General features: G+C 40.5%; 1 protein-coding gene across 1 annotated transcript in view; it reads left to right on the top strand.

The window, feature by feature from the left end:
- The window catches only part of LOC124776936 (neutral alpha-glucosidase AB), a 120,420-nt gene that overhangs the window by 33,008 nt on the left and 67,227 nt on the right, over nucleotides 1-20,185 (top strand). Inside the window, exons 7-8 of the mRNA XM_047252156.1 lie at nucleotides 3,193-3,442; nucleotides 12,730-12,869. Coding sequence (XP_047108112.1) covers nucleotides 3,193-3,442; nucleotides 12,730-12,869 — 390 coding nt within the window. The remainder of the gene's footprint in view (nucleotides 1-3,192; nucleotides 3,443-12,729; nucleotides 12,870-20,185) is intronic.

The following is a 20,185-nucleotide window of genomic DNA, read 5'->3' as shown; positions in this document are numbered from 1 at the left end:
TACCACTTTTCGATCTTACGCTCAGAAGCTAGATAGTATGAATGAGATGTGAAACTGTTTCCTAACACAAAACTTTTTGCTTGTATAGTAGGCCTAATAAGCATTTGATATTGGTACTTCGTTAATTATATTCCGTTGTGTTATAAAAATGGCCATTTGTTCGAAAACAGTCTCATTTATTTGGTGTATGTAACAATTGCTGGAATATTAGGTAGGCCTATTTTGTTTTATCTAACAGACAATGACAAAATATACATAATCAGATCGAGAAACCACACCAGTCTTGGGTACTATTTGTATTAACAGCTTTTCTAGTATTAGACAACGACATTTCATTTTGCATGTAGCAAAACGTTGAGGAACTTTTATGAGGTGATCGATCCTTTCCCAGAAAGGAAAGTACGCCATATAAAGCAGTGACAAGATAAGAGAGAAAAAATGCTAGGACTTTAGGATTGAAGAATGTGTGCTGTCTTGCTTGTCTTTACTAGTTTTATGTATATATTTTTAATTTTACGTCGCACAAAACAGCGAGTTATTAGCTAATATGCAATAAAGACTGCAAGTTTTCTGAAGAGTTCTTGTTCTGCCGGTTACAAATAATCCCGTCCAGTATTAATTGTATTTTTCTTTTTATTTTTATTTTATTTTATTTTATTTTATTTTATTTTATTTTTTAAAAGAGGGGTCAAGAAAGTCAACCCGGCCGACTGGAAGCAGGAGAGGCACCACAGGATATTTTAATTTCCTGTGGCCTGAATAAAGTTTGATGGCACCCATTACAAAATATTACACATTTGAATTCCACAGACTGAAATACAGATACATACGATGGAAGAATGCTATGTGAAGAGGCATGGCACTGCATTTTGGCACACTTTCGACCAAATAACATGTCTTACGTTCCATAACATGTTTTACATTCTCTTGAAGATATATGCTTTATGTATCAGACGCTTCAGAAAGATGTGCGCTACAAAATCCAGATATTTTTGAAAAGTCAATTTTTTACATTTTTGGCGTTCTACCTCAAACGCTCCAGGGAGGGGGAGCACCACTATCTAATATTGCCCCGGTTCGGAATATCGTAGATCCGGACACGATATACAGAGCAGTCTGAGTGGTAGTGGGGAGGTGATAGTCTCCACGTGACCCGTGTTTATGTTAAGTGATTTTGCTGTTTCCTCTTCGTTTATTGCTCTCACGTCAAATGAAAACAAAACTGATTTCTGTGGCTGGGAGCTCTCAAGTGAATTAAAATACATTCACATAATTACGGAAGGCTAAAATATGTTATTAGTTTCAGATTTTATTTTATTTCTACCTTTCTGACAGTCAAGCATTAATCGCTTTGCAGAACAATGAAGTTATTTTTGTCGGTTTGTTAAAGAAATTTGACTTTTATTAATCTTTTCTGCTGAGGCAGTGTGTTTAATTCCACACTATTGGCTAGTTTCAACTGTTGCTGCATTTCAAGTGCACGTTTTCATCGTCTAGCACGTATGGCATTATGCTATAATAAAGAACCAAACATGAGGTGATACAGTACTGGTACTCCAAGAAAATTTACATCCGAATGTGGACATAATGAATGGCACTTTAAGCCGATTTATGCATTTTAGTATGGTTCACAAAACTCCCACACTCTTGGAGTATCCTCTAATGTTTCTTTTGTGAGAAAATGTAAGATCTTTTAATGTTTTACACGTACGAATGTACCGGCTTCGTGCGTCATCGTAGCTGTGCAAGTGCGGTGACGCGTGTTATCTGGCGCTCTCTGGCAACTGCTGAAGCGAACCTATTTGTAACAGGTTGCGGAAAAATATTCCAAACGGTTGTTCGAAAAGCATTACTTTCACAGTAAATTTCCTTTTAATCAAGATGAACTCTGTGCTCGAATGTACGATGAACCTCTTAAATCACAGAGCGTTTGTTTGTCTCTTACTCAAAAATCAACTCTTGGAGGATGACCATTTAGAATAATTTCTAGCCCAGAAGACCAAACATTTATGTCATTGTTAAAAATTTCATTGGCACATTTGTGTGATGTATCTTAAAGTGTAACACGCGCAAAAAATATCACTATATAGTGTGAAAGCTTAGCTTCTCTTGCAGCTTATTAATCTTAGAGACCAATATTATATGTGAAAGCTCTTCTTTTCTTGTAGCAACACTATATATATTAATTTAAGCCATTACCTTTTCTTTTTGTGTGTTTGTGCTATGTAACCTCTATATTGCTACTGGCTGACTACATTACATGTCCTGTGCTCTGAATATCCGCTGCCATCGACTGGCGGGATCGCTTGACATGAGCTACGACTGGCTTACACCCTTGTTTATGTTGCTGCACATCAGGCATCTTCCAAAAAGGTTTTTTTCCCCCTGAGTTTCGTTTTCCAAAGTGCTGGGAAATTCTACGCCGGTTGTGTATAAAACCACAACCGTTGAAAGGATTGATAAGTTTTACAGTTCCGAGGAAAAGTATACTGTTACTTAACACGGAAATAGTGTATTTTGATCCGGGAGAAAATGTATTTTTAACCGGGAAATCAGGGAAAAATCCGGAAATTTTTTTTCCTCGTCCACTTATACACCCTGAAATACTAATCTTTCCTTTGTTCCCAGTAGAATTTGAGGTCTTGCTACCTTATCTTAAAGTACAAATGAGATAACATCACTTGTGAAACCCCAGCCGACACCAAGCTTGCTCATCGTGTGTATACAGTTTGTGTAAAATAAGCCATTTAAAATGGCACAAATTAAAGATACAGGGTTAAGTGTGCTTTAATTATCATATCACTAGATGTGATATGCAACACAGTTAGTGCTAGATGAAAACCTAGAGAATAAGTGACTAGTGTGTCTTATATTAGGTGTTTAACTTTTTACAACCACCTTTTTGTTGTAGTTCCTGCACTACGCGTATTTCCTCCTTGTTAGCATTACTGTCATGCCATTTTCACACTGGATTTTGTATTTGGACACAGCTTCTTTCCTTACTCTATAAACCAGTTAAGTTTCGTCTGTAACTGGTGATTTTTGTGCTGCAGAAGTTTTGGCGTCGTATGTAGTGTTAATAGTACCTTATGCCTTTGAAGCATACTTCACATGTAGATAATTTTTTAGAATATGCCCTATGTGTTAAATGTAATTATATGGAAAGACTGTTTTATTTTGTTTTGTTTTCAGGCCATCAATAACATCAGGAGTTTTCTGGTTAAATGCAGCAGAAACCTGGGTTGATATAGAAGGCACGCATGATCAGAATGTAATGTCATCTATAGTGAACTTTGTCTCTGGGTCTGTGCGTACACCAGAAGTTAATGCACATTTCATGTCAGAGAGTGGAATTATTGATGTATTTTTCATGTTGGGACCGGAACCTAAGAATGTGGTTCAGCAATATGCAAAACTGACAGGGACTACCCCTCTGCCTCCAGTAAGTTAAACATTCTTCTGTGCTTAATCTTGCATGCAACACTGAATTTTGAACAAATTACATATCAATTCAAATATCGTTGCTCTGTTTATAACAACAGATTACATTACAAGTAACAGGTTACACTACACAACAAACATGAATTAACATATTGTTATTGTATTTTTACGTAGATAGTGGTCAGTATTCGCTGTGGTATTAAGACTGTGCTGTAAGTTCCATTTTGGGGGGGGGGGGGGGGGAATAAATAAATCACATTTTCCTTTCATAATTGAGCTTACTACATGACAGTTGCAGTGAGGGATAAAAGGGCAATATATATATCACATAGTTCGAAGAATTGCCAGAGGGAGAAATAGTTGTTAATTAATGGAATACCACTTCAATGATTTCCAACAAACGTCACCATCAATCTCTGGTAGTTGCCAAAGCCTTAGCACTCTATTACATATGCCACAATCCAGAGATTCCCTCCCCCATACAACACAACGTAGAATTCAGATAAGTTCGTGTCCCTTCACCTTCTGGTGCTTTATTGGTGTCCACTTCACCTCCCTCAATGCGGGTATTCTTAATGTCCTTGGTCTTGCCATAACTGAATGTCACCTCTGCCGTCCCTGCCCTCAGTCTGTTACTTATTAAAATGTTGGCTCATCTAACTGAAATATCTTTATGGTGGTAAATTAAGAATATACTATTTGATACAAGTAAACTATTGTTTGGTGTGTTTGTTGAAAACCTCAATGTTTGACTCATCATTGTGTGATCTAGTGAAAGACCTTTCCAAATACTGGAAATAAAGATTGGCCTGCAGTGAAAATGAAATATATTGGTGTGCAATATTTCAAGAGATACCTACCTTCATAAACTGGTTCCATGAAATAAGGTGCGAAGAAGTTTATTTGGGTGGAAATTTAGTGTGAGAAGAAGGGGAGAAATTTTTCTGGAGACTGGGATTGAAGATTGAGCACATAAAATGTGGGGCTGGATCGTTTTAAAAAACGTCGTAAATTTAAATGGAGGAAATGGGTCTGTGGAATATTGAAAAAACAGGACTTTGCTAAGGCTAATGTAAGGAAATATTTTCAGTTTGGGACATTGTGGTCTTATACAATTCAGTTCTCTCAGAAATCTGATCTTATCAAGGAGGATGTGTGTGATGGAGACAAAATGAGCAAAGAAAAATTGTCAACTTTGTTGTGTGATGATAATGGATATGATAAGTTTCCATCATCAATACTTAGGAAGTGTAAAATTGGATGCCCTGAAACATTTCAGGATGTTTTACAGTTGAGCTTTATTAACTATGCATGAACAACTGCAGAAATTTTTTGAAGGTTTATTCTTAATATAGGCATCTGATCAAAGACTTCCGACAGTCGTCAGGATGTTCTGAGCAGGGTATGGTGATGAGAATCATCTTATGCTTGAGAGTGCCATGAAAACATCATTCACAGTGACATATTTGTTGTTCAGAAATGTCTAATCATCTTCCCATAGAGCTGGCAGCTGGGTCTCCTGACCCTGTCGACAGTGGCTGGCACCCATCTGCCTGTTAGCACTGTTGCATAGTGGATGGCTCATGTGACAGCTGTTATGACATGCCCAGACAGTCCCAGCCAATGTCATAGCCCACACTGTATGCTGATTGACAGCAGCTGTGTGAGCTGATTTCTGAAACATTCTCATTGACATCAGAGATGTGCACCCTGGAGACTCTCCCTCCAGCCCAACCTGAAATACTCATTGCTGTGCAGAGTTCGACCCATGACCTCCATTTACGAGACAGAGGCTGGCAACATCAGTGTCAGCCACAAGAATGGGACGAGCGGCAACAGTGGCTTCCCCTCACTGTGGCAGTTGGCAAATAGCTTTTTGGGCCTGCTGGTCAAGCCTCCAGTAGGCCAACAGGTTGATAGTGGTCTGGGCACCCCATTGGTCATGACCCAGAAACTGGCACTGCACCATGTAGTGGCAGTCTCTCCAGAAAAACTTGCCTATTGCTCACATGGTACACATTTCCTGGCACATTGTTCAATGTCTCATTTCCTGGCCCCCTCTAAAATTATTCAGCAATCCATCTTTAGTCGATTTCCGTCAACCATTGCCTCCCAACAGATGGTCGTGTACTTGTTTCAAAACTTTTTCCCATAATGCTGCAGGTCCTGCCACTCAGAGTCTGCACTTCGTTCTGTACAGTAAGCTGTCATGCATAACCAACTGTGATCATGACTTGAATATCAGAGAGTGTCAGCCGCTAGGTCATTTTGCCACACAGCAATGCTTTTGCCCAGTCCTTGCAGAAATGCAGTTGCCTACTCAAACAATCTGCATTGGTATATGCCTTTTCCTAGTCTTGCGTAATACGTTGAATCCTGCTTACTCATCAAATGTGGGGTGTCTAAGAAACCTGCTTTCCTGGATCGCTAGACAAACAGTTCAAGCAAATCGTATTAATAAGTTCTATTACAAAATGAGCAATGACGGTACTTAACTTTGACAGTAACACAGAAGCGCCGCAAGCAAAGGGCGACATGCAAATAAGAAATCTCTTCAGTATGTACAATTCGTAAGTCGCTGCTCTGGAAGCGCCTAATCTTGATGCTGCTATAGAAATGGCCGCAGCCAGTTGGTGCTTATGTCCTTTTCGTATAGAGACTGTTGCCATTGTGTTGTCATCCTGTAGAGGGGTCGGTCAGCGTGCAACTGGCTGACGTCTTCTTCACAGCCCTCTCTGCTCACTCATTTTTGATTGGTGTGCCAGCAGTTAACTTTATGCATTAACACACTGTATAATCAGTTGTAGGGCCCATTTTGTCGGTATACTGGAAGGGCCCTTCAATCCTAGTAACCATTTTAATGTGGCTTGAACTGTCACTACTTTAAACTTTTGGTCACATAAATAACAGCAAAAGAAAGAAATAAGATAGGTAACTACCAGCATATCCTTCTCAGTTGTGGAATAATTTCACTCTGCTTTGTTCAGCGAGGTGCATGCCACATTGTGTTCTTCATTACCTATATTCTGGCCAAGGACACAACCAACCTCTGTATTGCTTGCATTGGAAGAAAGAGTGAATTCTTTTTCAAACTTTGGAACTTGACAGTAACACTTGTTTCAAAGTATCAAACACTGACCTTTGACAGTTCATTAAAATTTTCTCTTTTATGCAGGGTGTTACAAAAGGTACGGCCGAACTTTCGGGAAACATTCCTCACACACAAAGAAAGAAAATATGTTATGTGGACATGTGTCCGGAAATGCTTACTTTCCATGTTAGAGCTCATTTTATTACTTCTCTTCAAATCGCATTAATCATGGAATGGAAACACACAGCAACAGAACGTACCAGCGTGACTTCAAACACTTTGTTACAGGAAATGTTCAAAATATCCTCCGTCAGCGAGGATACAAGCATCCACTCTCCGTCGCATGGAATCCCTGATGCGCTGATGCAGCCCTGGAGAATGGCGTATTGTATTACATCCGTCCACAATATGCGCACAAAGAGTCTCTACATTTGGTACCGGGTTACGCAGACAAGAGCTTTCAAATGCCCCCATAAATGAAAGTCAAGAGGGTTGAGGTCAGGAGAGCATGGAGGCCATGGAATTGGTCTGCCTCTACCAATCCATCGGTCACCGAATCTGTTGTTGAGAAGCGTATGAACACTTTGACTGAAATGTGCAGGAGCTCCATCGTGCATGAACCACATGTTGTGTCGTACTTGTAAAGGCACATGTTGTAGCAGCACAGGTAGAGTATCCCGTACGAAATCATGGCGGTGAATCAAGGAAATACAGTACATACTGACGAAACTAAAATGAGCTCTAACATGGAAATTAAGCGTTTCCGGACACATGTCCACATAACATCTTTTCTTTATTTGTGTGTGAGGAATGTTTCCTGAAAGTTTGGTCGTACCTTTTTGTAACACCCTGTATAAGAAATTCTTCAGAAGTTTGGCAATTTCAGTAGAGTTCTTCACAAATTTATGATGATGATTATAGAGAACTAAGAAAGATTCCAATTGTTTAGCTCCGATTGTTTAGCTGACTCTGGTTATGAGAAGTTTCGAACTGCTGAGATTAAGCGTGGATCTCATCACACCATCCTGACTAATCACATGCCCAAGACAGTTGTACTTCTGTTGCTGCAAAATGACATTTAGGAATACTTAGAATTAGTCGTGTTATCCACAGTCTTTTGAACACTTCCTCCAGCCACCATACATGTTCTTCCACGTCCTTGAAAACACTATGATGTCATCAACATAAACCATACGTTGTTTCGGCTTTGGTCCTCTATGTACCCATCCAGCAACCTTCGAAAAGTTGTGGGTGCGTTCTTGAGTCCAAATGACAGTCAGCAGTACTGAAGATGGCCCCATGGGATGGTAGACGCTGTCTTTGGCTGATCTTCTGGTGCTATCATCAGTTAATGAAACCAGCTCTTGAAATCCATGGTGGAGAAATATTTACAGTGATCCAAATTGTCCAAAGTCTCCATTACATTTGGTAAGGCATGTGCATCAGTGATTGTTCATGCATTCAGGTGTTGGCAGTCACAGCAAATTGTGTACTTTTATGATTCCATACCTCAGTTGATAAAAGTGGAATCATTATAGAATCATGTTGTTGTCTTCGTGTCTGTCCATCCAGCTGTTGAGTTAGATGCATCAAGCAGAAATTTGTCAAATGCTAAGGTCTGTGGTTCCTTGGCATTGCGAAAACTTTAAGTTTCTAAATCAGTGTGCCATTTATAACACGTATTTTGATATTTGGAAACCCATTTATCTAGAATCATGAAATTTGGCAAGAAGCAGGTTTTTACAGCATGAATAAAGGAAAAAATCCAAAAATTATTAAATTTTAATTACATCACAAAAGATATGTTTTTCATTAGAGCTTAACGTTGCATTCGTCATCTGTCAAAAGCATAATAGAAAAGTATTACTGCATGCAAATATAAAATGTAAGCTATAGTCATGTTTTAGTAAGTAAATAAGAAATATTAAATCCTCTGTCTCTACGTATATAAACTGAAGTCCCCTGCCCGCTTCTTCTTGTATGTCCAGGCTAGTGTCAGGAACAGTCGTTGAAACTTGGATATGGTTTTTCTTAATAGTAGACTGATTTACAAGGAAGCTTTGCACTTGTAGTCAGAGACCACTCTAGGAGTGGGCAACTTGGACATTTGTCTGGGGTGTCAGAACTGAGGGACACCATTTTGGCTCTAAGTGTGTGAAAAATATTGATGTGTTAAATGCTGAGTAATAGAAAAATTTTATTGCATGCAAACATAAAATGATAAGTTTTAGCCATGCAAGTGTTTTCTGTTGATTATGTATGCTTCCATTATAATGATGTCTCTTGTGGCATGACCCATTGCTGTGGAATTGAGAGCGTCTGTTTGATATTCTCTGCTCCATGCAGTGGCGAGTGTTCTGAGCATGCTCAGACATCTATATGTCTATGTGGCTAATGGGGAAGCGAGTAAGCAGCCATGCACCGCTCATGGTATGGAACCCTCAGAACACAAGTTCTACTCGCACTTGCCTAGTGTTTCTTTTGTACTATCTGGTGACTTCTTTGGGACCAAAATGACTGGTGCTCTCCACGGACTATAACTATATTCAGTAATATTGTTTGGTAGCCATTGGTTAATAAATTCTTACATTACCAGTTGCTTACATTTCAGAATTCTGTATGCAACGTTATTCCCTGCTGGTATTGTGTGCAGTATGACTGACACTGCTGGTAATGGAAAACTTGGATTAAATAAATTCATGAACTGCAGTAACAAGGCTTCCATTGCTTTCTTATTGTATTCTCGTAATTGTTTTACTTTTTCATGTAATGCAAATGTGTTGAAGGTTTGCTTGCGGCAGAGGTACTCACTTTACCTATATGTGTCACTTTCCTCTAAAACATCTAACTTGGCAATCAACAAACTCTTTGGCAGATTCATTTTATCCATGTCAAAATTATTGAGTCTGACTGGAACAATAAAATCTCCATTTGCTTCACTGATGTGTGCTATATTTATGCATACAAAACAATGTGGCTTGTCCAATTCTTCATTAATTTCCAATGGCTCTACAACACATAATAAACCCTTTGGTAAGTCCGTGCCCGTGCTAACCCTGATCAACTTCCCTGTACCTTGCGGTACTGTATCGTGTGAATTGGTGTTCAGTGCCTCTGTCTACAGTTTGTTTGATACCACCTTCACCTTGCGACATCATAAAACTTGCGGCTGATGCATAGTGGAAACAATGTCCCATCAAGTTCAATTGTGTGCTGTGATGGGTACATTTTTCTGTGATATTTAACAAGAAAGTCTAGTCCCAGGATCGCACAGTATCCTTCCTCAATATGTGACGACATTTCCACATCCTCCCAAAAATGCTTATTTCCCACATGAAAACTGGGCAGTGTTGTCCCTAATGGCCTCACATAATTATCACCCACCCCCACAGCCTATGCTGTGGAGACATCAGTCTTTTTCTGCCTGAGAGATCCAGACTGATGTCCGATACGTGAGCCGCTGTGCCACTAGAAATTTATGTTCCTTACTATTCTCTTTGCCTAGCAAGGAGCATTCTGTCTCTACATACACTTGTGCAGTCTCGTGTTCTACTGGCATTGCTGTCCAATGGATGAGAGACTCCCATTCCCATGTAAGAACCAATTATTCGGACATTGCTTGTCCCATGTTTTCTTCCAGTCATTATGTGCCTTATGTTCCACCTTCCCACATTTTATAACATTTCAGCTGATATTACTTCCTGATGTGGCCCCTAAGCCCACATCTATAACACTACCCCTCAGACAAGAAAACACCACAATCACCCTGCCTCCACGTGGCAATGTTGATTTCCTTTAGTTATGTGTTTATTGCAGACCGTTTCCTCCAATCATTTTTGGAAATTAGCAGCAGACTTCACATTGGCAATAAAAGCAGATATGTCCTATGTTGCTTCCCCAAAAATATAAGGTTAGCTGCTACAGGATCAACTGAAGGTGGCTTCACTCAACACAGTTTTGGTCTCCCCTGGATCAGAACATACTTGTCCACCAGTGGTTTCCTATCCCTAACTCTCCTATGCAATGGCTCATTGTCAGGCTCTTGTTCTGTTGTTGTCTCCAAAAATGTGGCTATTTGCTCCTTCAGGGCTTCCACTGTGTCATTCAAGGTCACTGCCTGCATGTCTGCCATTATACAAGAAAAATAAGGAAACAATACACCCAATACACAAATAAGAACAAAACTGCACTCAATCTTTGCACCTTATCTTAGCCCAATGGGACTGTCCCCTGCTGTGTCTTGTGACCATACCTTTTATACATGCTATATGTAACTGATGCAATGCGAGTGGCATCTCATGCTCGGACAAATGACAATACGGACATCTCACTGGCTGCAGGCAAACCACCCTACTATTTCCACGGAAGAAAGCCAGATCCATAGGTTCTTGAGGGCTTACAAGTGACACTTTTAACGTACTGTGGAGATCTGTATGACTCAAAATGGCCACTACAAAAGACACAAGAAGAAGGGCAACAAATATCACACTACATGCAGCGAACTGCAATCCGTAGCCGTTGACCTTACAGCAGAGCTGTGCAGACAGTGCTAGCAGCTGCTACTGCTGCTGTAAATGTGTGGGTGTTGCACCAGGCCTAGTTGTCTCAACCGCTGGCATCCACTTGCTGACACCAGATACAGGGTACTGGTCTAAACTCCCACAGTTATCAGGATTGTGCTGAGCAGTGTGAGATGAGAACCTGCTTACTTGAAGAGTGCCGAGAAAACATTCCTTCCAGTGACATATCTATTGCCCAGAAACTCAGAGGCGTCTTCCCAGAGCTCTGGTAGCTCAGTTGGACTGATTGTATGTGGACCCTGTCAGCAGTGGAAGGTGGTACTGCTGCTAGTAGACGGCTCGTGTGACAGCTGTTATGTCACACCCAGTTGGTGCTCCTGATGTCGTAGCCTGCAAGGCACACACTGGACACAGTGGACAGCAGCTATGCGAGCTGATCTTCGAAGTGCTCTCATTGACATCAAAGACATGCATCCAGGAGACTTGCCCTACACGCTAGCCTGAAATACTTGTTGCCATAAAAAGTTCAACTCGCAACTTCCAGCTATGAGACAGGCAACAGCATCAGTGTTGGTTGCAGTAATTGGGGTGAGCAGCAACAGTGGCTCCACCTTACAATGGCGGATGGTGACAAACAGCTCCTTTGCCTTGCTGGTCAAGCCTCCAGTTGGCCAGCAGGTTGATGGCGATTTCTGTAACTCATCAGTGATGACCCAGGAACTGGTGTATAGCGGCAGAATCTTTTCAGTGAAACTTATGGATTCATAGTTTATCATGGATGATTAGGCACGCAGAGTGTCAACTGACATAGTCACCCCCTCCACAGGACAGCTGCAGCTGAGATCATTGATTAAGAAAGGTGTAGTATTTACGCTGGCACTTCATGTGCACTTCGCTGTAGCAACTAAGTCATGTGTACTAGTTCTGTCATTTGATCAGCTGTTTGAACACAACACTAATGTAGTGTGAGATTGCCCTAACCGCTCCCCACACCCCACAGTTTTCTACAAAGAGCCGTTATGGATTTATGATGTAATAAGAAAGATGTGTTGGAATTAAAGAATTAAACCTTTCATTCTGTAGCATCATTTACAGTATATTTTCTCAGTAATCAAACGTTACTCTCTGTGTAATTGAAATTCACCCCTGTCTGGTTGTGGAAATATTTTTGAAGTGTATATATATAGTGGTGTGATAAATTCTGGCACTACTTCTATACCTTTAGAAAGGTTCAGGCCTAATGCTTTACGAAACAAAATTTCATTCTGGTGTATGAACTAAAACTTTGACAGATTTAGGCACTATCCTCTCTCTCTCTCTCTCTCTCTCTCTCTCTCTCTCTCTCTCTCCCTCTCTCTCCCCCCCCCCCTCTCTCCCCCCCCCCCATCCCCTTCATCTATAATACACTTTATGATCTGAAACTTTATTCTCATTCCTGTAAGCTTCACAGATAGTATCTTACAGTGTAGAAGTAATACCTGGTGAGAAAGTATGTGATGGACAATGGTTTAGTCATAACTTAAGCTTAGTTATAGATTGCACTGACTACAGAAATGTCAATTTTTTTCAGGATTTTGCAAAAGTTTGTATAGAATATAACTGTCATGTTAAAGAGAATGTTGGTGTTGTAGTTCCTTGTATAACAGAAATTTTTGTAAGCTTTTAATTTTTTTTTAGTACTTTGCTATAGGATATCACCAGTCAAGATGGAATTACAACGACCAAGACGATGTAAGAAATGTTGATGCCAAATTTGATGAATACAACCTACCAATGGATGTGATGTGGTTGGATATAGAGCACACTGATAACAAAAAGTAAGTTACTATAAAATTATTATTTGAAATTGAATTTCAATTTTTACATTTTAAGTGAAAGCAAAGTGGCTGGCAAAATACCATATTTGCTCGACTAGATGATGACACTGAATATAGTATGACCCCCACTTTTTTTATGTTTTAAGACTCACTGAGAAAATTGTATTTAATATATTTTGTTCTGATGAATAAGCTTTTTGTTGATATAAAAGTTATGCCTAAAAGAGTTAGCATTACAACTATTCTAAATTTGTGCCATTTATTGTCTACATTTTGATAAGGAAATGGCTTCTCTTAATTTTTATCTTTGCTTCATTTTTTGTTTGCAGACAATTCTGTTGTATACTGTTTTTAACCATGACCACCACCACCACCACCACCACTGATATCATTATTTTCATTTTTTTTTTTTCGTTCCTGATACTCCTCCCATATCATATCATCTTGTGAACCATCCATAGCATTGGATATGTAGTACTTTTTGTGAATCCCCTCATAATAGATTCACTTCAGATTCTGCCATGGGCAGTAAGGATCCTTTGGCCAAGCGTAGATATTTAGGGTTTCTTTAACTGTCTGCTGTAGTGTAGGCATGGTATCCTTGGATAAGCCACTCACTACAAAGCTGTCACAGGTGAGCCTCGAAAGGTCTGTTCACATCATCATCCATTATTTGAAGTTGTGATGTCATGTTGCCAGGAATTCTTACCAGATCTGTGTTGTTCTTTGCTATCAGATACTTAACTTCCTGGTAGAATTGTCCTCTCAAAGAATCAAGCACCATTCTCCTTCTGCTAAGCAAAGAGTGTAGTATTCTGGTCCAAACAACTTTCAACCAATCTAGCAACAGGTCACTTATCAACATTCCATTTTGTTTGCGTCTTAAAATATCAAAAATATCTGCGAGTAGGTTTCATTTCACTATCAAAGAATGGCTAATGGGGGCATCTTCCTTCACCTTGGTAGTGTACCAACATTACTGTTATCTGGCTTTTTCATTGCCAGAACTTCTTATACAAACTCTTTTAATCCCCTCCACATCAACAGTAATCTTTGACATCACATCAAAATAGACAGACATCTGATCATCGCTTACCATATGACCTAACAAATAGTCATGCTGTTTCCTTCAAATGATTGTATGACACTGTATGCAAGTAGTTTTTGCCATATGCTGTGGGGAACCACTGAGCAAGCATTGTTCGGTGACTTGAAGTAAACCCTGTCCATCCTCAAGCACCAGCCAGTACTTGCTTTGAATTCTGGAACATATGCAGTTGGAAAATGCTTTCTTATTTCTACTGCCTTTATTGGGATAATTTCTCAAGTAATTGGGAAGCCTTCACTGCACTTCCCTTTCATGTACTGAGCAACCTGCTGCTCCATTTCGTGAAACCATTCCTACTTGGCAAGTAGAGGTGGCTTTTTTTTAGTATGTTCATTAAACACCACCTTCAAACATTCACTTCTTTGACACAAATTATCTTCCTGCTGCAAAGTTGTATGTGACCTCTGCTTCATAAATCACCATTAACTTAAAAGTAACATAATATTGTCTGCATAAACCAAAGGAACTGTTTTGGACTCAGAGGTCTGTGCTTCTCGACTCAGTCACAGTTGTAGTTGGTATCGATTATCGATTGCTACTATTTACAGTTCTTACAGTGCTGTCAATATAAGCAAGTTGAATGACAACAATGCATGTGTTTCCAGCTCCCTACAGCTGAAATGTCAGAAATTGTACAACTTCAGATTAATACTGTAGCTGACCTTGCACATCAGAAATGCTGTAGAGCAGTGGCAGCTTTAGAACTGTCATTAAAACTAAAGTTTTATTTATCAGTTACTCTGTGTAACATATTTTTGTTAACATTAGTTTGTCTCCTGGGCTAAAGTCTAGATTGAGACCACTGCCAGTTGTGGCAGTGTGTGTCCAATGCTCACACACTGGCGAAGTGTCAGCTGCATGTAGCTAATGGGGCAATAGATTCACCTTTCATATTTTGCATCTATATTGATTTGAGAATGTGACAATATTTTTCAGAATAAATCGTCATATGACCTCACTTACCAAAGCTCCATACTGTCTTACCATTTGGTACAAACTAAAATTTGAAAATTCCAGAGTCTTCGCTGTTGCGCCGTTATATTGGGATACCGTTATAAAGGAAGTTTGTAAGATTAGAATAAACCGCAACAATTTTAATAGACCAGGGGTACACATTTAGTAGGAAATATCGAGCAAAAACAAAGGTTCTAAGAAGCTGGGAGTGCCAGTTTTAAACGTGGCGCCGACTAATATAGGCACTTGATATCACTCCATCCCACAGTGGCCCAGAGCTACAGTGAGCTGCCAGACTCAGCTTTCCATGCATATCACTGCAGCCCTCTTTGGAAAGTTCCAGATGCTGCTGTCACATCTATTAGAAAGACACCACCATAGCCCTGGCAAGTGCTACTACTTGTATATAGGCATATGTTGGCAAAAAATGTTGTGTGACATTTTGTGGTGAGTTGTTATATTCCTGCCTATCTGAAGATTATTTGCAGAAAAATAATTTGGTGATTCCTTTACACATACTTTTTACATAATGATCGTGATGGTAAAATTAGATATTCAAGTCTATAAAGATATACGTATGGTTGTATGTATATATTTATCAGGGTGTATACGACCCGGGACAACCGGGAAATCCGGGAAAATCCCGGGAATTTTTTCATCCTGGAGAAAACCAGGAAAAACCCGGGAATTTTTCGGAATTCCGGGAATTTTTCATTGTTTCAGCTTTCAGTTAAATTTTTGTAATTTTTGACTGCAGAATTGATTCTCTAGCAAAGAATGTTATTGTATCCTGCTACTGGAGAACGATACTGCAGTAAGAAAATATAAACGACAGGGAAAAAATAAAACTTTAGTGGCAAAGGAAATGTGCAATTTACAACAACAAAACACCGTGCATACACAAGCGTCTGCAAATAGCAAAAATATGTCAAAGGCCATAGGGCACAGACTATAATTCTTCGTAACAATAAACTGCTTGCTATGAGCATGACGTCACAACTGTTCACATTAGGTTCGTTTGACCCTTGTGCCAGCGGTCTGTTGCACATGTGCATTTGACTCGCGTATAAGCAGTACCTTCTCCCGCTACTTGAAGTTTGGCTGTTAGCTGTATCGGTAGTAGCAGCAAGCAGCCAGATGCAAACGAGAAAAATTTTTCTCGCGCGCCCTAGCTGCCAGATTCGCGCTTGCACAGAGTTGTCTGAGTTGTAGTGGGGAGGGGGTTAGTCTCCACGTGACCCGTGTTTACGTTAAGTGATTTCGCTGCTTCTCTTCGTGTACAGCTCCCACGGCAAATGAAAACAAAACGGGATTTCTGTGGCCGGGAGCTATCAAGTGAATTAAAATACATTCACATAATTACGGAGGGCAAAAATATATTATTAATTTCAGTTTTCTGATTTTATTTTATTCCCAAGTTTGTAGCAGTCAAGCATTAATCGCCTTGCAGAACAGTGAAGTTAATTTTGCAAGTTTGCTAAAGAAATTTGGCTTTATTAATCTTTCCGCTGAGGCAATCATTTTATTTGAAACGAAGTGTTTCATTCTACAGTATTGCCTAGTTCCAACTGTTTGCTGAATTTCAAGTGCATGTTATCATCATCTGCCATATATGGCATTATGCCATAATAAAGAACCAAAAATGAGATCTCAGAGTACTGGTACTCCAAGAAAATTTACATCCCAAAAACCACACTGAAAAGCTTAATATCAGATGCGACCTACTTCATTGTCAATCTGGAAAAAGCCAATTTGCACTGAAGCCGAATTATGCATTTTAGTATGGTTTACAAAATTCCGATGCTCTTTGGAGTACCCTCCGACGCCCTGTTTCTTTTATGGTGTGATGCAAGCTCTGTTAGTGCTTTATACACATGAACATGCGAGCTTCCTACACCACTACAGTTGCACATGCACAATAATGCCTACTTTTCTGGCGCTCTCTGGCAACTGGTAAATCGAACCTATTTCTAACAGTCTCCGGATAGTATTGCGCACGGTGGTTAGAAAAGCGTTACTTTCAAAGTAAATTTCTTTTTACGCAAGATGAATTATGTTCCGTGTGAGAAAGTGGATGGATATCTAAATCACAAAGCGTTCAAAACTGAACAGTTTGAGGACCAGCACTTACAAGAATTTCGAGCTGAGACATTTATGTCAGAATTTTAAATTTACTTGCACATTTGTGTGATGTATCTTAAAGTATAACACTCACAAAAAAAATCAGTATTACATGTGAAAGCTTAGCTTCTGTTGTAGCGTGTTAATCTTAGAGACCAAAATTATATGTGAAAGCTTAGCTTTTCATGTAGATATACGGTACTGTGTACATTAATGTAAACCGTTAACTTTTCCTCTTGCGTGTTCACGCTATGTAACCAGTGATCTTGCTATTGGCTGACTATAACACGTGTCCTATGCTCTGAATAGCTGTTGTCATCGGCTGACGAGATCTCGTGGCTTTGAGGTATGACTCGCTTACAAAAGGACATCGCAACCTCGGTTTCAACACTCTGGAAACTAACGCGCTGTGTTTGGTGCAATTCGAATTTATAATTCCGTAATACGAAAATATGCAGCGTATATGTTCCTGCAAATCAAAGGTCTTTCCAAAACTTCTCTCCTTTTTTTTTTATTAAGTCTCTCCAAAACTTCTCTGTCCCGTCTTTTCTTTTTTTTTCCGGGAAGCTCTGCGCGATTGTATAAAACGTTAACCATTCAAAGGATTGATAAGTTTTACAGTTCCGAGGGAAAATCTACGGAAAACCTACTGTCACTTAGCACAGAAAAAGCGTATTTTCGCCGTGGAAAAAGCATATTTTTTAAACGGGATATCCGGGAGAAATCCGGAAATAGTCCGGGAATTTTTTTTCCTTGTCCCCGTATACACCCTGTTTATGTATGTTTTTATGTAATGTATGTATGCTCCCAAAATTTTAAGAGTAATCCTATGTCCGACTCTGTCTTCCTTGTAATGTCTCCCACTGCAGTTTGCTGACCATTCCTCTGATAGTGTCATAGCAGGTAGACAGATCTGACTCTCTTCTCAGACTCTTCAGTGTTTGTATTGATCCAACTTAATAGTAATGGTGACCATAATGTTATTTGGCTTACAGCGGATACAATAATTTTGATATGACACTGTTTTGGCAGTTGGTGTGTCAATGTCTGCTTATTTCTTCATGTATTATCTTAATCCAAACTTTTCCATTGGAGAAAAATCTGAAGTGGTCCCTGGAAATTAATTGGAGAAATTTCCACCAACGTTCAGCCTGTTAACTTGTTTAGAATTCCTGACTAATAAAGGCTCTAGGTGATGAAGGTGCCAATGTGCACACACTGTGCAATTTCTCCCTTCAGTCTCACAACAGGTGGTATAATACTATATGCCAACAGAACAAATAGTCCTGTTCCAGAGAAAACAATGTGTAACAATATTATACAGAGAATTGTGCATATAGTATACACATCATAAACATGCCTGCTTCCCACAACTGTCGTTCAATGTTACTTTTCTGTCATCTCGGTCACTGTAGAGCTGTACCGTGGGAAGCAAGGAGAGGATGTTGTTTGGTGGCCGGTATCCTCTTCTATAACACAAACTGCACGCATATATTAACTGGGTTCCTTACTCATAAGGATAGAAAATTACTTACCTCAACATAGTCCAAGTGTTGTAGTACAAGCTCTTCGTAATAGACCACATTAGCCTCACTGCTGGTGAAGTTCAAGTCTGCTCTGAACACTACTCTGGTCACTACATGTTGCCTGCGACTGGCTGTGACTGCAAGTGACTGGGCTGCAACTGATGTCTCGGTGACTCACTGGATGACAGACTGGGCCCTCTGGTCCACTTCTAAAATATTGGTGGCCGAGAGGGCATTGGTGGCGCATTTCGTGCGAGTCTGTCTTTGGCCTCTATCAATCTTCTCGCAACCTCTTTGTCGCCTGGTGTTCTGGTGCCATCTTACACCAGCACATTCCTCCTGCTCCCCTCCAACACCTTCCCTCCCCGAAATGTCGCATCATTGTCATGCATTGAGGCTGTGAACAACGGGGAGGGAGGCAGGACGCTGGACATAGAGATGAACCAGTACCCGTAGCCTTTGAGGATGGAATACTTCCAACTGTACCCCACCATCTGGCTTGCGAAGCAGTAGGAAAATCCTCCTGAAAACTGCTTCCAGGGCACACGTCCAGGCCTGAGGGCGTCTCTTGGGGCAATGACGGCGACAGCGTTGGTGAGTTCAGGTCCATGGAGTCAGCGAGTGGGGACGCAGGGGCTATGGTGCATCATCCATCCGCTCTTCCTGTGGTGCCCTGGTGGCACCAGCAGGCGGATGTGAAGGCCACGCAGTCCTGTGAAACTGTGGATCAGGGGGAAGAAAAGATGCAGAATCATGGGGCAAATGACATGCGCGGAGTTGGTTCTGGTGGTGGGGCCCTGGAAACCATTGGTATCTGCAATCAAATACATATAAGAACCAATGCATTCGTGGATTACGCCTCTTTCCCAGTACCCACAGTTGCCATAAATCCTGAAGAGAATGATATCCCGCGGCGTAAAGTTATACTTGCGGACCATTGGCAGTGCCGGATGCTGTGGTGGGTGTAGCACCCCATCCAATGGCGGCAGCCTTGCAGAAGTTGCACCAGTGATTATCCGTCTCAAGGGTGGGAGCAATAGCTGGCGAGAAAGAGCTACAGTGCCTTTCCCCGTGTGTGGGTGGAGCAAAGCTTGGCCATCTGTTGCTTGAAAGTGCATACGAAGCATTGTGCTTCTCCATTGGACTGTGGGTGAAACGGAACACTTGTTTGATGACAAATGCCATTTCATTCACAAAACTGTTCAGAATCATGTGAAGTGAACTGTTGTCCTTTGTCCGACACAAGTACTTCTGGCAAACCTTCTATGCAAAATATCGATGACAACACTTGAATGGGGCTACATGATGTAGAGTTTATAGGCACCACCAATGGGAACTTGCTAAAAGAGTCTACCATTATGAGCCAATGAGTGTTTCAGAATGGCCCTGCAAAGTCTGTGTGCACTCCTTGTCATGGCGATTGAGTCTTAGGTCAAGCTGAGAATGTCTGTGGCGGAGTGGATTGGTTTTCCCCACATGCACGACATCATTTGTTCAATGTGGGCGTCTATGCACTCCCAAGTACAGTGCCATCACACTAACTGTTTAGTGCAAACAATTCCCCAATGTTCTGGTGGAGCAGTCACAACCCATCCTTTTGTAATACT

Source organism: Schistocerca piceifrons, chromosome 2, assembly GCF_021461385.2.
Source record: "Schistocerca piceifrons isolate TAMUIC-IGC-003096 chromosome 2, iqSchPice1.1, whole genome shotgun sequence".
NCBI lineage: Eukaryota > Metazoa > Arthropoda > Insecta > Orthoptera > Acrididae > Schistocerca > Schistocerca piceifrons.
The sequence above is the reverse complement of the archived record's forward strand: the minus strand, read 5'-3'. Positions and strand labels throughout refer to the sequence as shown.